Raw genomic sequence first — 13,619 nt, 5'->3', positions numbered from 1 at the left:
TTAAATTATATGACACGCTTTTTTATCAAATCGATTACCTAACGTTTAATTGGTTACGTGATTGAATTAAACCATGCAACAATTAACTCATTAACAACCTGGGACACCACAGAAGCATTAGTTTATATAGAGCGCCTATCTCCCGAATCCCCTCTTAATTATCTAAATATCTCTTATATCAATAGCAGTGAATTATTAATCGTCACCTTATTCAGTCTCATCTGAACGTTGTAAAATTATTGGTGATCTTTACGAACCCTGGCTAACAAGTTGAATCAGCAATACAAAAATTGGCTTAATTATTTATTTACGAAATACCTAAATAATCACATAAAAAAAAGGCCCTAGAGGACGAAACCGATATGATGGCTGGTTACACAAAGAAAGGGGGTTGGGTTTGAATGAAAGAGCGGGAAGACTGAGGTACAAAGGAGATTTGGTCTCTATTGGACCTTGAAAAGCTATGCTAACGTAAATACAGAATCTTATGCATTCTAATAACCGCCTATTCAGAAAAGGAAAATGCAAGATATATACAGTTGAAGTCGAAAGTTTACATACACCTTAGCCAACTACATTTAAACTCCGTTTTTCACAATCCCTGACATTTAATCCAAGTAAAAATTCCCTGTTTTAGGTCAGTTAGGATCACCAGAGAAGGATTTATTTCAGCTTTAATTTCTTTCATAACATTCCCAGTGGGTCAGAAGTTTACATACACTCAATTAGTATTTCTTAGCATTGCCTTTAAAATGTTTAACTTGGGTCAAACTTTTTGGGAAGCCTTCCACAAGCTTCCCACAATAAATTGGGTGAATTGTGGCCCATTCCCCCTAACAGAGTTGATATATCTGAGTCAGGTTTGTAGGCCTCCTTGCTCACAAATGCTTTTTCAGTTCTGCCCATACATTTTCTATGGGATTGAGGTCAGGGCCTTGTGATGGCCACTCCAATACCTTGACTTTGCTGTCCTTAAGCCATTTTGCCACAACTTTGGAAGTATGCTTGGGGTCATTGTCCATTTGGAAGACCCATTTGCGGCCAAGCTTTAACCTCTTACATCTAGACGTTCCGCTAGCGGAACACCTGCTCCAATATCCAATGATGGGCGTGGCGCGAAATACAAATTCCTCAAAAATACAAAAACTTCCATTTTTCAAACATATGACTATTTCACAGCATTTTAAAGACAAGACTCTCCTTTATCTAACCACACTGTCCGATTTCAAAAAAGCTTTACAGCGAAAGCAAAACATTAGATTATGTCAGCAGAGTACCCAGCCAGAAATAATCAGACACCCATTTTTCAAGCTAGCATATAATGTCACAAAAAACAAAACCACAGCTAAATGCAGCACTAACCTTTGATGATCTTCATCAGATGACACACCTATGACATTATGTTATATAATACATGCATGTTTTGTTCAATCAAGTTCATATTTATATCAAAAACCAGCTTTTTACATTAGCATGTGACGTTCAGAACTAGCATACCCCCCGCAAACCTCCGGTGAATTTACTAAATTACTCACGATAAACGTTCACAAAAAACATAACAATTATTTTAAGAATTATAGATACAGAACTCCTTTGTGCAATCGAGGTGTCCGATTTTAAAATAGCTTTTCGGTGAAAGCACATTTTGCAATATTCTGAGTAGATAGCCCAGCCATTACGGCTAGCTATTTAGACACCCACCAAGTTTAGCCCTGACCAAACTCTGATTTACTATTACAAAAGTTTGATTACCTTTGGTGTTCTTCGTCAGAATGCACTCCCAGGACTGCTACTTCAATAACAAATGTTGGTTTGGTCCAAAATAATCCATCGTTACATCCAAATAGCGGCGTTTTGTTCGTGCGTTCAAGACACTATCCGAAGTGTAAATAAGGGTCACGAGCATGGCGCAATTCGTGACAAAAGATTTCTAAATATTCCATTACCGTACTTCGAAGCATGTCAACCGCTGTTTAAAATCAATTTTTATGCCATTTTTCTCGTAAAAAAGCGATAATATTCCGACCGGGAATCTGCGTTTAGGTAAACAGACGAAAGAAAAGAAAGCATGAGGTTGACTCGGGCACGCGCCTGAGTCTCACAGTACTGTAACCAGCCACTACCCAAACGCGCTACTTTTTTTCAGCCAGAGCCTGCAAAGCCACGATTCAGCTTTTTGCCGCCTTCTGAGAGCCCATGGGAGCCGTAGGAAGTGTCACGTAACAGCAGAGATCCCGTGTAATGGATAGAGATAATCAAGAAGGGCAAGAAATTGTCAGACAGGGCACTTCCTGCATGGAATCTTCTCAGGTTTTGGCCTGCCAAATGAGTTATGTTATACTCACAGACACCATTCAAACAGTTTTAGAAACTTTGGAGTGTTTTCTATCCAAAGCTAATAATTATATGCATATTCTAGTTTCTGGGCAGGAGTAATAATCAGATTAAATCGGGTACGTTTTTTATCCGGCTGTGAAAATACTGCCCTCTAGCCATAACAGGTTAACTTCCTGACTGATGTCTTGAGATGTTGCTTCAATATATCCACATAATTTTCCTTCCTCATGATGCCATCTATTTTGAGAAGTGCACCAGTCTCTCCTGCAGTAAAGCACCCCCCACAACACGATGCTACCACCCCCGTGCTTCACGGTTGGGATGGTGTTCTTCGGCTTGCAAGCCTCGCCCTTTTTCCTCCAAAAATAATGATGGTCATTATGGCCAAAATATTAAATTTTTGTTTCATCAGACCAGAGAACATTTCTCCAAAAAGTACGATCTTTGTCCCCATGTGCAGTTGCAAACCGTAGTCTGGCTTTTTTATGGCGGTTTTGGAGCAGTGTCTTTTTCCTTGATGCGCGGCCTTTCAGGTTATGTCGATATAGGACTCGTTTTACTGTGAATATAGATACTTTTGTACCTGTTTCCTCCAGCATCTTCACAAGGTCCTTTGCTGTTGTTCTGGGATTGATTTGCACTTTTCGCACCAAAGTACGTTCATCTCTAGGAGACAGAACGCATCTCCTTCCTGAGCGGTATGACGGCTGCATGGTCCCATGGTGTTTATACTTGTGTACTATTGTTTGTACAGATGAACGTGGTACTTTCAGGTGTTTGGAAATTGCTCCCAATGATGAACCAGACTTGTGGAGGTCTACAATTTATTTTCTGAGGTCTTTGCAGATTTCTTTTGATTTTCCCATGGTGTTAAGCAAAGAGGCACTGAGTTTGAAGGTAGGCCTTGAAATACATCCACAGGTACACCTCCAATTGACTCAAATTATGTCAATTAGCCTATCAGAAGCTTCTAAAGCCATGACATCCTTTTCTGGAATTTTTCATGCGTTAAAGTCAGTCAACTTAGTGTATGTACATTTCTGACCCACTGGAATTGAGATACAGTGAAATAATCTGTCAGTAAAAAATTGTTGGAACAATGACTTGTGTCATGCACAAAGTAGATGTCCTAACCGACTTGCCAAAACTATAGTTTGTTAACAAGAAATTTGTGGAGTGGTTGAAAAACAAGTTTTAATTACTCCAAGTGTATGTAAACTTCCGACTTCAACTGTATTTACACTGAGCTGTGCTTCGATAGATGGGTCGAAGATGGAAGACTGGTTTGCCCAGCAGAGATCGCCCTTGTCCTTTGTAGAATCTGTCTTTTCGTAGTGTTGTTGGGTGGATACGTTGTACCTGTCTTCTCAGGAGATTGTCTCTTTCCTAGGCCACGTACGTTTACAGCTGCTGCTGATAACTCAGCGTCTAGGATGTATCGCTTCTTTAGTGAATAAGAGTTCAAAGTTCATACCAAGTTCCCATCTTCAGCTCGTGCTGTATTCTGGCTGATCGTCACCTCCACGTTGAAATTAGCCCGTTTAAACGTATGGACATCAGTCCTCACGTCATCGGAAACACAGGTTTAACTTCCGTCAACAGGCTTTTTGTAGTGGTGGAGAGAAGGGCGTGTTTCATAGTTCTCAACCAATGTCTGTTCACTTGGGTGTGGCCACTGAGTGAGCATAGTTTACATTATGAAAACAATTCTCTCATTTAGAAGCTAAAATTACATTTAATCTTTTCAAAGTTTCATATTTAAACATTTAAATTGCACATCATATTCTTTAAGTACCAACGGACACTTTCAACTAGTTGGATTACAGAAATATTGTTTTTCCCCCCAACCTTTTTATGTTACCATACTCTCTCTATTTTAACAAAGGGCTTTCCAAGAGTCCATTTTGTAGAATGGAGATAAAAGGGGGAAAGGTATTTTAGAGGGGTCATAAACCTCCTCCAACAGGGCAACGTCATGACACAACCTATCCTACTACTATGGCTGCCCTGTAAACAACCTATCATACTACTATGGCTGCCCAGTAAACAATCTATCATACTACTATGGCTGACCCTGTAAACAACCTATCATACTACTATGGCTGCCCAGTAAACAATCTATCATACTACTATGGCTGACCCTGTAAACAACCTATCATACTACTATGGCTGCCCAGTAAACAATCTATCATACTACTATGGCTGACCCTGTAAACAACCTGTCATACTACTATGGCTGCCCACTAAACAATCTATCATACTACTATGGCTGCCCTGTAAACAACCTATCATACTACTATGGCTGCCCAGTAAACAATCTATCATACTACTATGGCTGACCCTGTAAACAACCTATCATACTACTATGGCTGCCCAGTAAACAATCTATCGTACTACTATGGCTGACCCTGTAAACAACCTATCATACTACTATGGCTGCCCAGTAAACAACCTATCATACTACTATGGCTGCCCAGTAAACAATCTATCATACTACTATGGCTGACCCTGTAAACAACCTATCATACTACTATGGCTGCCCAGTAAACAATCTATCATAGTACTATGGCTGACCCTGTAAACAACCTATCATACTACTATGGCTGCCCAGTAAACAATCTATCATACTACTATGGCTGCCCTGTAAACAACCTGTCATACTACTATGGCTGCCCAGTAAACAATCTATCATACTACTATGGCTGCCCAGTAAACAATCTATCATACTACTATGGCTGACCCTGTAAACAACCTGTCATACTATTATGGCTGACCCTGTAAACAACCTGTCATACTATTATGGCTGACCCTGTAAACAATCTATCATACTATTATGGCTGCCCTGTAAACAATCTATCATACTACTATGGCTGACCCTGTAAACAACCTGTCATACTACTATGGCTGCCCTGTAAACAACCTGTCATACTATTATGGCTGCCCTGTAAAACACCTATCTGGTGGAGGTAACAATAAACCCTTTTCCGTCTCTATCTGTTCATATTCATTCAAATCAAAACATCAGATTGTCTACCTTTTTGTGTAAAGACGTTTATATGTGATCTTTGTCTCTCTGCAGTTGGTTTATCAATGGAACAGAAGTCGATATTGAGGCAGATTACCGTTACAGCGTGATCGACGGCAACTTGATAATAACCAACGCCAGCGAGACGGCAGACTATGGGAGATACCAGTGTAAGGTGGAGAACAGCTACGGGACGGTCCTGAGTCGGGATGCACTGCTACAGTTTACCTGTGAGTATCTCTCTCTGATCGCTCTTTCTCTCTCTCTCTCTCTCTCTGATCGCTCTCGGATCTCTACCTGACCATCTCTCTGATCTCTCGCCGACTTTCTCTCCAACCTTCTCTAGGATCTCTCTCTGACCTCTCTGATCTCTCTGACCTCTCTCTGATCTCTCTCTGATCTCTCTCTGATCTCTCTCTTATCCATCACTGGTCTCTCTAATCTCTCTCTCTGATCTCTCTCTGATCTCAAATACAAATTCAGATTGGTTTATTGGCATTAAATACAATTTGTAGATATTGCCAAAGCAGTACAGTGGTACAGCATTTCAGTAAATACAGTACAATGCAATGAGGATAATGAAATCCAGTTAATTTCAGGAGTAATGATAATGACATACAGTGTATAATCATGTGTACAGGTACAACACTACTGCTGTTGTATTTTGGAATCTTAGGTCTAATTAAATGAAACATATGTTTATAAAAAAATTGTGAATTGCTAATAAATAAAGAATAAAATATACATGGATGATGGTTCCACTATGCACGACTTGTAAGTTATATACAATGTAAATTCTTTAGGGAATTAATGGTCATGGGATGTTCCTCTGACTATGGCAATCAAATACACTGCTCAAAAAAATTAAGGGAACCCTAAAATAACACATCCTAGATCTGAATGAATGAAATAATCTTATTAAATACTTTTTTCTTTACATAGTTGAATGTGCTGACAACAAAATCACACAAAAATAATCAATGGTAATCCAATTTATCAACCCATGGAGGTCTGGATTTGGAGTCACACTCAAAATTAAAGTGGAAAACCACACTACAGGCTGATCCAACTTTGATGTAATGTCCTTAAAACAAGTCAAAATGAGGCTCAGTAGTGTGTGTGGCCTCCACGTGCCTGTATGACCTCCCTACAACGCCTGGGCATGCTCCTGATGAGGTGGCGGATGGTCTCCTGAGTGATCTCCTCCCAGACCTGGACTAAAGCATCCGCCAACTCCTGGACAGTCTGTGGTGCAACGTGGCTTTGGTGGATGGAGCGAGACATGATGTCCCAGATGTGCTCAATTGGATTCAGGTCTGGGGAACGGACGGGCCAGTCCATAGCATCAATGCCTTCCTCTTGCAGGAACTGCTGACACACTCCAGCCACATGAGGTCTAGCATTGCCTTGTATTAGGAGGAACCCAGGGCCAACCGCACCAGCATATGGTCTCACAAGGGGTCTGAGGATCTCATCTCGGTACCTAATGGCAGTCAGGCTACCTCTGGCGAGCACATGGAGGGCTGTGCGGCCCCACAAAGATATGCCACCCCACACCATGACTGACCCACCGCCAAACCGGTCATGCTGGAGGATGTTGCAGGCAGCAGAACGTTCTCCACGGCGTCTCCAGACTCTGTCACGTCTGTCACATGTGCTCAGTGTGAACCTGCTTTCATCTGTGAAGAGCACAGGGTGCCAGTGGCGAATTTGCCAATCTTGGTGTTCTCTGGCAAATGCCAAATGTCCTGCACGGTGTTGGACTGTAAGCACAACCCCCACCTGTGGACGTCGGGCCCTCATACCACCCTCATGGAGTCTGTTTCTGACCGTTTTAGCAGACACATGCACATTTGTGGCCTGCTGGAGGTCATTTTGCAGGGCTCTGGCAGTGCTCCTCCTGCTCCTCCTTGCACAAAGGCGGAGGTAGCGGTCCTGCTGCTGGGTTGTTGCCCTCCTACGGCCTCCTCCACGTCTCCTGATGTACTGGCCTGTCTCCTGGTAGCGCCTCCATGCTCTGGACACTACGCTGACAGATACAGCAAACCTTCTTGCCACAGCTCGCATTGATGTGCCATCCTGGATGAGCTGCACTACCTGAGCCACTTGTGTGGGTTGTAGACTCCGTCTCACGCTACCACTAGAGTGAAAGCACCGCCAGCATTCAAAAGTGACCAAAACATCAGCCAGGAAGCATGGGAACTGAGAAGTGGTCTGTGGTCACCACCTGCAGAACCACTCCTTTATTGGGGGTGTCTTGCTTATTGCCTATAATTTCCACCTGTTGTCTATTCCATTTGCACAACAGCATGTGAAATGTATTGTCAATCAGTGTTGCTTCCTAAGTGGACAGTTTGATTTCACAGAAGTGTGATTGACTTGGAGTTACATTGTGTTGTTTAAGTGTTTCCTTTATTTTTTTGAGCAGTGTACATATCTAGCAGTAATATTTGTGGTTTCTCCCTCACCCAGAATAACTCGGGTGAAAAAAGCTGTTTCACCACACATCTCCCCCCTGATATTACAGTTGATCTGGAAGTATTATGTTTTTTGGGCGCTAAAATAAGGTCAATTCTGCTTTGAAATTTGATAAACTTTTGAGAAAATGGCCTTTGAATATTTTGGTATCTAGCGAAGAGCTCTTCTTTGTCTACACCATTCAGCTTCATTCACACTCTTAAGCTTTAACCCCACCCATCTTGTTTCGCCCTCGGAGCGTTTAGAGCTTGACGCTCTGGCCGATGATTTGTTTACCTCTGGATAACATGAAAACTGCCTAACCAGCTCTGCTGGCAATAATTTCATTACGCTTCTTTGCAGACGTTTACTGACACCGGCCATATATGTGATGTATACTTTATCTTAAGACATGCAACATTAACTAATGCTCTTTTGTACATCCTGCTGGTCCGTACAATTGACCAATGACTGGAAAGAATTGCAAAAATGACTGAAGCTGCAATCTTTTATCTCCCTCACAAACTTTAAGCATCAGCTGTCAGAGCAGCTTACCAATCATTGCACCTGCACACAGCCCATCTGTAAATAGCCCACTCACCTACCTCTTTCCCATATTGTATTTAACCCTGAAACCATACAGGGTCTATTTGACCAGATCCCTATGGGCCCTGGTCAAAAGTTGTTCATTATATACAGAATAGGGTGCCATTTGGGACATATACCTGATGTTCAGACATGCAGTGCTGTGTTGGGAACCACTGCCACTGGGTAGGTAGCTGCTGCTTTCACTGGTGGGGAAGTGTCCCTAGCTCCTCACCTAGCTGCTTGGGTGGTGGGTGAATGGAAGCAGCAAAAAATTGCACCCTATTCTCTATATAGTGCACTACTTTTAGCCAGAGCACGTTGGGGTTAGGGTGCCATTTGGGAAGCATGCACAATATCTTCCTCCAGTAATTCTCTGGCCAGGCTCCAAAACATCATCACAAGCCAAGGAAGCATACCGACCGCGAGCCCAGGAGCAACTGTGCTCTGCTCACTGGAGAAACACATTGTTAGTTTAGCTTTCAGTTTCTGCAGGAGCGCAGGCCATAATAACGTTATCGCCATGCCCACAGGGAGCGTATGTGGTAGATATTACTGTGTGTTGTTTTTCTTTTTATTGAATATCCAAAACATACAATTTACTTGCAGTGAAGCCGCTCAACAACTACATCATACCAGTCATCCAACAGACTCCCATTCAGAGCGACACACAAAAGCATCCAGGGTAAAAGCCCTGCTCAAGGGCATGTCGACAGATCTCCCACAAGGCCAAAAACGGGGAGCCAAATCAGCAATCCATCAGCCACCAGCCCACGCTTTCAACCGCCAGCCCTCCAAGATCACCCCACAGTTCCCCAAGAGCTGTCCCTCAACCCTCGGAGACCCCTCCCACAGTCCCCCCCCCAAGAAAAAAATTATCATAATAATTAAAATAATTCCATTCCCCCCCCACCCCAAAGAGCCCCCCCCCAATGCACCAACAACCAGGAAAATGAACTAAAAAGGACAAAGACAAAGGAAAACAACAATGCAAAAAACAAAGGACATCAAGGACAACTAAAATCATAACAGCAAGGCCAACTATACATGTTTGAGTGCATGTCTGGCACTATTTACGTGTGTGTGTGTGTGTGTGTGTGTGTGTGTGTGTGTGTGTGTGTGTGTGTGTGTGGCATTTGAATGAGAGTGTGTATGTGCATGTGTACAAACACCTGCACGGCATCAGCCTCAGGCAAACCGGTATAAAAACACTGCCCTCATGGTCATTCAAACTTACCTTTTTATACTTTTATCTTTGACCGCCATTCTATCCCCCGCCCAGCAACTCCACTCCCACTTGTCTCTAATTCCACATCCCCAACCCTCCGCTTGCCTCAGCCCATCCCACCTATCTCTGCTGGCCACCCTCTACGGATTTCTTTGCAACATATATATCTTTCAACTATGCTGTGATGTTTTAACGTACTATTTCAATATATCTAATCGAATAGAATCCACAGATTGCGAGTTGAAGATAAATACTTCTAAGATTATTAGTATATTAGTAATTGACTGACCCGCTCTCCAGATCTCCTAACAGTACTATTTCTAGGGTAAATTTTAGATCAATGTTCTGCATTTTCAGCCATTCCTGAACCTGAGACCAGAAACAGGCTACCTGAGGGCAATACCAAAATAAATGGTCTATTGATTCTGTATCCTCACAACAAAATTTGCAGAGCTTTGATGATTTTATGTCCCAAATATTCAACATTTTATTGGTGGCAATAATTCTATATCATAATTTTAGCTGAAAAGCATGAAGTCTTGAATCTTAAGTCGTTTTATATATCAACTCCTACCATGGAATCGGTACATCAAAAATCTCTTCCCAACTACTCTGCAATCTGTATGGCACAGTTGTCAACATCCTGGTCCTCAATGAAACTGGTATACTTTCCTATTTATGCTATTTTTATTCCTCTGTCAGTTTTGATCCTTTATGTTGGGCAGACAGACCAGTTCCCTACCTCCTCCTGCTGCCACCTGCCTCCTCCAGTTTTGGGGCAATGCTGTAATCAATTGGTTGTACTCTTGGATTGAGCAGACCTTCCTGTACAATTCTGATAACTCCATGAAAGACATAACCCTACCATTACAATTTACAATATCATTTAAGAACAAAATACCCTTTTCAAACATCTTTCCCATAAATACAGGTATTTTATCAACCAGCACATTTTGAGTTCAGCCATAATATGTGTTGTAATATTTGTTCTATCTTTTCAGGGGGATGAAATTGAAATTGTAGCCAGCTCTGCAATGCTTGTTTGAAAAGAGAGAGACTTTGAAAAAAGCATCATTTTCAATTAATTGAAAATGAGACATAGCAATCTGCACAAAGGCAAAAAGGCAATTTTTAAACAATGGATGAGCTTTTCTTAGTAATCTACTTGAGGACCATTTAGAGTTCAAGTAAAACTTTTGAATGAGTGAAGCTTTTAGAGAGAGGTTTAGTGCTTTTATATTTAATCATCTCAACCCTCCCAGTTCATATTCATTATATAGATAGGCACGTTTTATCTTGTCTGGTTTAGCTTCCCAGATAAAGCAAAATATTTTTTGCTCATATGATTTGAAAAACAAATCAGGAGTGGGCAGCACCATAAGTAAGTGAGTAAACTGAGATATGACTAAAGAGTTTGTTAGGTTGCTTCAATTGAATCTGGTATCAGAACAGAATTTAACACTAGGCTACTGAATATATATTTTCAGCTGTTAATTAATAGAATTAGTCAAGCATAATAAATGGTAAATGCAATTTTCGTATTTTCGGGTTCACTGTAACACCTCGCAGGGCAAAACAGAGAACTAACTGTTTAAGCACAAAATTCTTCTTTAATACTCTGACAGAGATAGTTCCCACTCAGAGCGGGCCTGTCAGAGTAGAGGCTCAGTGTGGTTTAGACTTACTCCAGCCTATCGTAGGCGCACAGGCTGGTCCCAGCCTCCTGGCGCATCACATGTTGTCAGGCGTTGGATCTTATCTTCTTAGTGTATACTCGAGAGTCAGCAACCCCTCAGTTGCCTGTTATTCACTCATACAGTTGTTTCTCCACTCTATCTGTTCCTCACATGCTCCCCTTGTGATTGGTTTCACAACCTCCTATCACCAAGTCAGCTGCCTGCACCTTGTTTACACAATGTTATCTTTGTCTACCCATTTTGCTGTCCTGTTTAAGTTCTGATGTACTATAAACCATAATTATAGTTGCACATTCAATATCTGCAAAAGCATAAAACCGAAAAATAACCCCACAAGTTAATCAGGGCAATTTTTCCATAAATAGACAGGTATTTATCTCTCCATGGTTGCAGGATCTTGTCTATTTTTACACGTTTTTGATTGAAATTCATTGTGGAGAGCTCAGTTATATATTTTGTGATATGAATACCAAGTATGTCTATTTCACAATCAGCCCATTTTATAGGTACACTGCAGGGTAATGTAAAAGTTGTGTTTTTTAAGATCCAATACGTAATATTGTACACTTAATTAGGTTTTAGTCCATAGAGTCTGTATGTTGTTTAAGGGGTCATAGATCCAGGTGAAAAGTGATACATTGGTTCTTATACTAACAACTGTTTGGCTATTACGCAGTCCATGTTTACTGAGCTGAAGAAAAGGGTTTTGGTGGGCATGGACTATTATTGTCCTTCCTTCCTGCCCTCTACTCGGCTGGACACTCATATTTGCCTAAAACCATGGCGACGTGTGACTGGTTCTCCACCGTTCACTTTGTCTTGTCTGTGTGGTTTTAGGATTGACAACGCTGTCTTGTCATTGGGTGATTTGATACAGGGCCTCCTTTATCCTCCTGTAACTACAGGATGACCTCTACACTGCATGGTCAAATCCAATCTAACACAATGTCAGCATATGTTTCCATAGATTTCTAATCCAATATGATCCAAGATGGCGTAGCAGTGCAGACGTGGTTTGTCGTTCTCTCCTGTACATTTTTTTTATTTGTTTTATTTTTTTAGTATATATTTCAATTTTTTTTCAATCTCTTTTCCATTTTTAAACGAAATATACCTTCCGGTAACCCACAGATCCGCTATTTTCAGACCTTTTAGCCAGAACCTCCATCAGAAGCTAGCCATCAGAACCTCCATCAGCAGCTAACCATCAGAACCTCCATCAGAAGCTAGCCATCAGAACCTCCATCAGCAGCTAACCATCAGAACCTCCATCAGAAGCTAACCATCAGAACCTCCATCAGAACCGCCATCAGAACCGCCATCAGAAGCTAGCCATCAGAACCTCCATCAGAAGCTAACCATCAGAACCTCCATCAGAACCGCCATCAGAACCGCCATCAGAAGCTAGCCATCAGAACCTCCATCAGAAGCTAGCCATCAGAACCTCCATCAGAACCTCCATCAGAAGCTAACCATCAGAACCTCCATCAGAACCTCCATCAGAAGCTAACCATCAGAACCTCCATCAGCAGCTAACCATCAGAACCTCCATCAGAACCTCCATCAGAAGCTAGCCATCAGAACCTCCATCAGAAGCTAACCATCAGAACCTCCATCAGAAGCTAACCATCAGAAGCTAACCATCAGAACCTCCATCAGAACCTCCATCAGCAGCTAACCATCAGAACCTCCATCAGCAGCTAACCATCAGAACCTCCATCAGAACCTCCATCAGAAGCTAACCATCAGAACCTCCATCAGAACCTCCATCAGAACCTCCATCAGAAGCTAGCCATCAGAACCTCCATCAGAACCTCCATCAGAAGCTAACCATCAGAACCTCCATCAGAACCTCAATCAGAACCTCCATCAGAACCTCCATCAGAAGCTAGCCATCAGAACCTCCATCAGAAGCTAGCCATCAGAACCTCCATCAGAACCTCCATCAGAAGCTAACCATCAGAACCTCCATCAGAACCTCCATCAGAAGCTAACCATCAGAACCTCCATCAGCAGCTAACCATCAGAACCTCCATCAGAACCTCCATCAGAACCTCTCAGAACCTCCATCAGAACCTCCATCAGAACCTCCATCAGCAGCTAACCATCAGAACCTCCATCAGAACCTCCATCAGAACCTCCATCAGAAGCTAGCCATCAGAACCTCCATCAGAAGCTAACCATCAGAAGCTAACCATCAGAACCTCCATCAGCAGCTAACCATCAGAACCTCCATCAGAACCTCCATCAGAACCTCCATCAGAAGCTCCATCAGAAGCTAACCATCAGA

The 13,619-nt window shown here is 42.1% G+C and overlaps 1 protein-coding gene across 1 annotated transcript in view; it reads left to right on the top strand.

Annotated features, from left to right (window-relative positions):
- LOC106613405 (contactin-5) overlaps positions 1 to 13,619 on the top strand; it is a 52,283-nt gene that overhangs the window by 18,502 nt on the left and 20,162 nt on the right. The window contains exon 4 of the mRNA XM_082955563.1: positions 5,417 to 5,592. Within this exon, the coding sequence (XP_082811689.1) occupies positions 5,417 to 5,592 (176 nt within the window). The remainder of the gene's footprint in view (positions 1 to 5,416; positions 5,593 to 13,619) is intronic.

This window comes from Salmo salar, chromosome 09 (assembly GCF_965601325.2).
Source record: "Salmo salar chromosome 09, fSalSal1, whole genome shotgun sequence".
Classification (NCBI taxonomy): domain Eukaryota; kingdom Metazoa; phylum Chordata; class Actinopteri; order Salmoniformes; family Salmonidae; genus Salmo; species Salmo salar.
The sequence above is the reverse complement of the archived record's forward strand: the minus strand, read 5'-3'. Positions and strand labels throughout refer to the sequence as shown.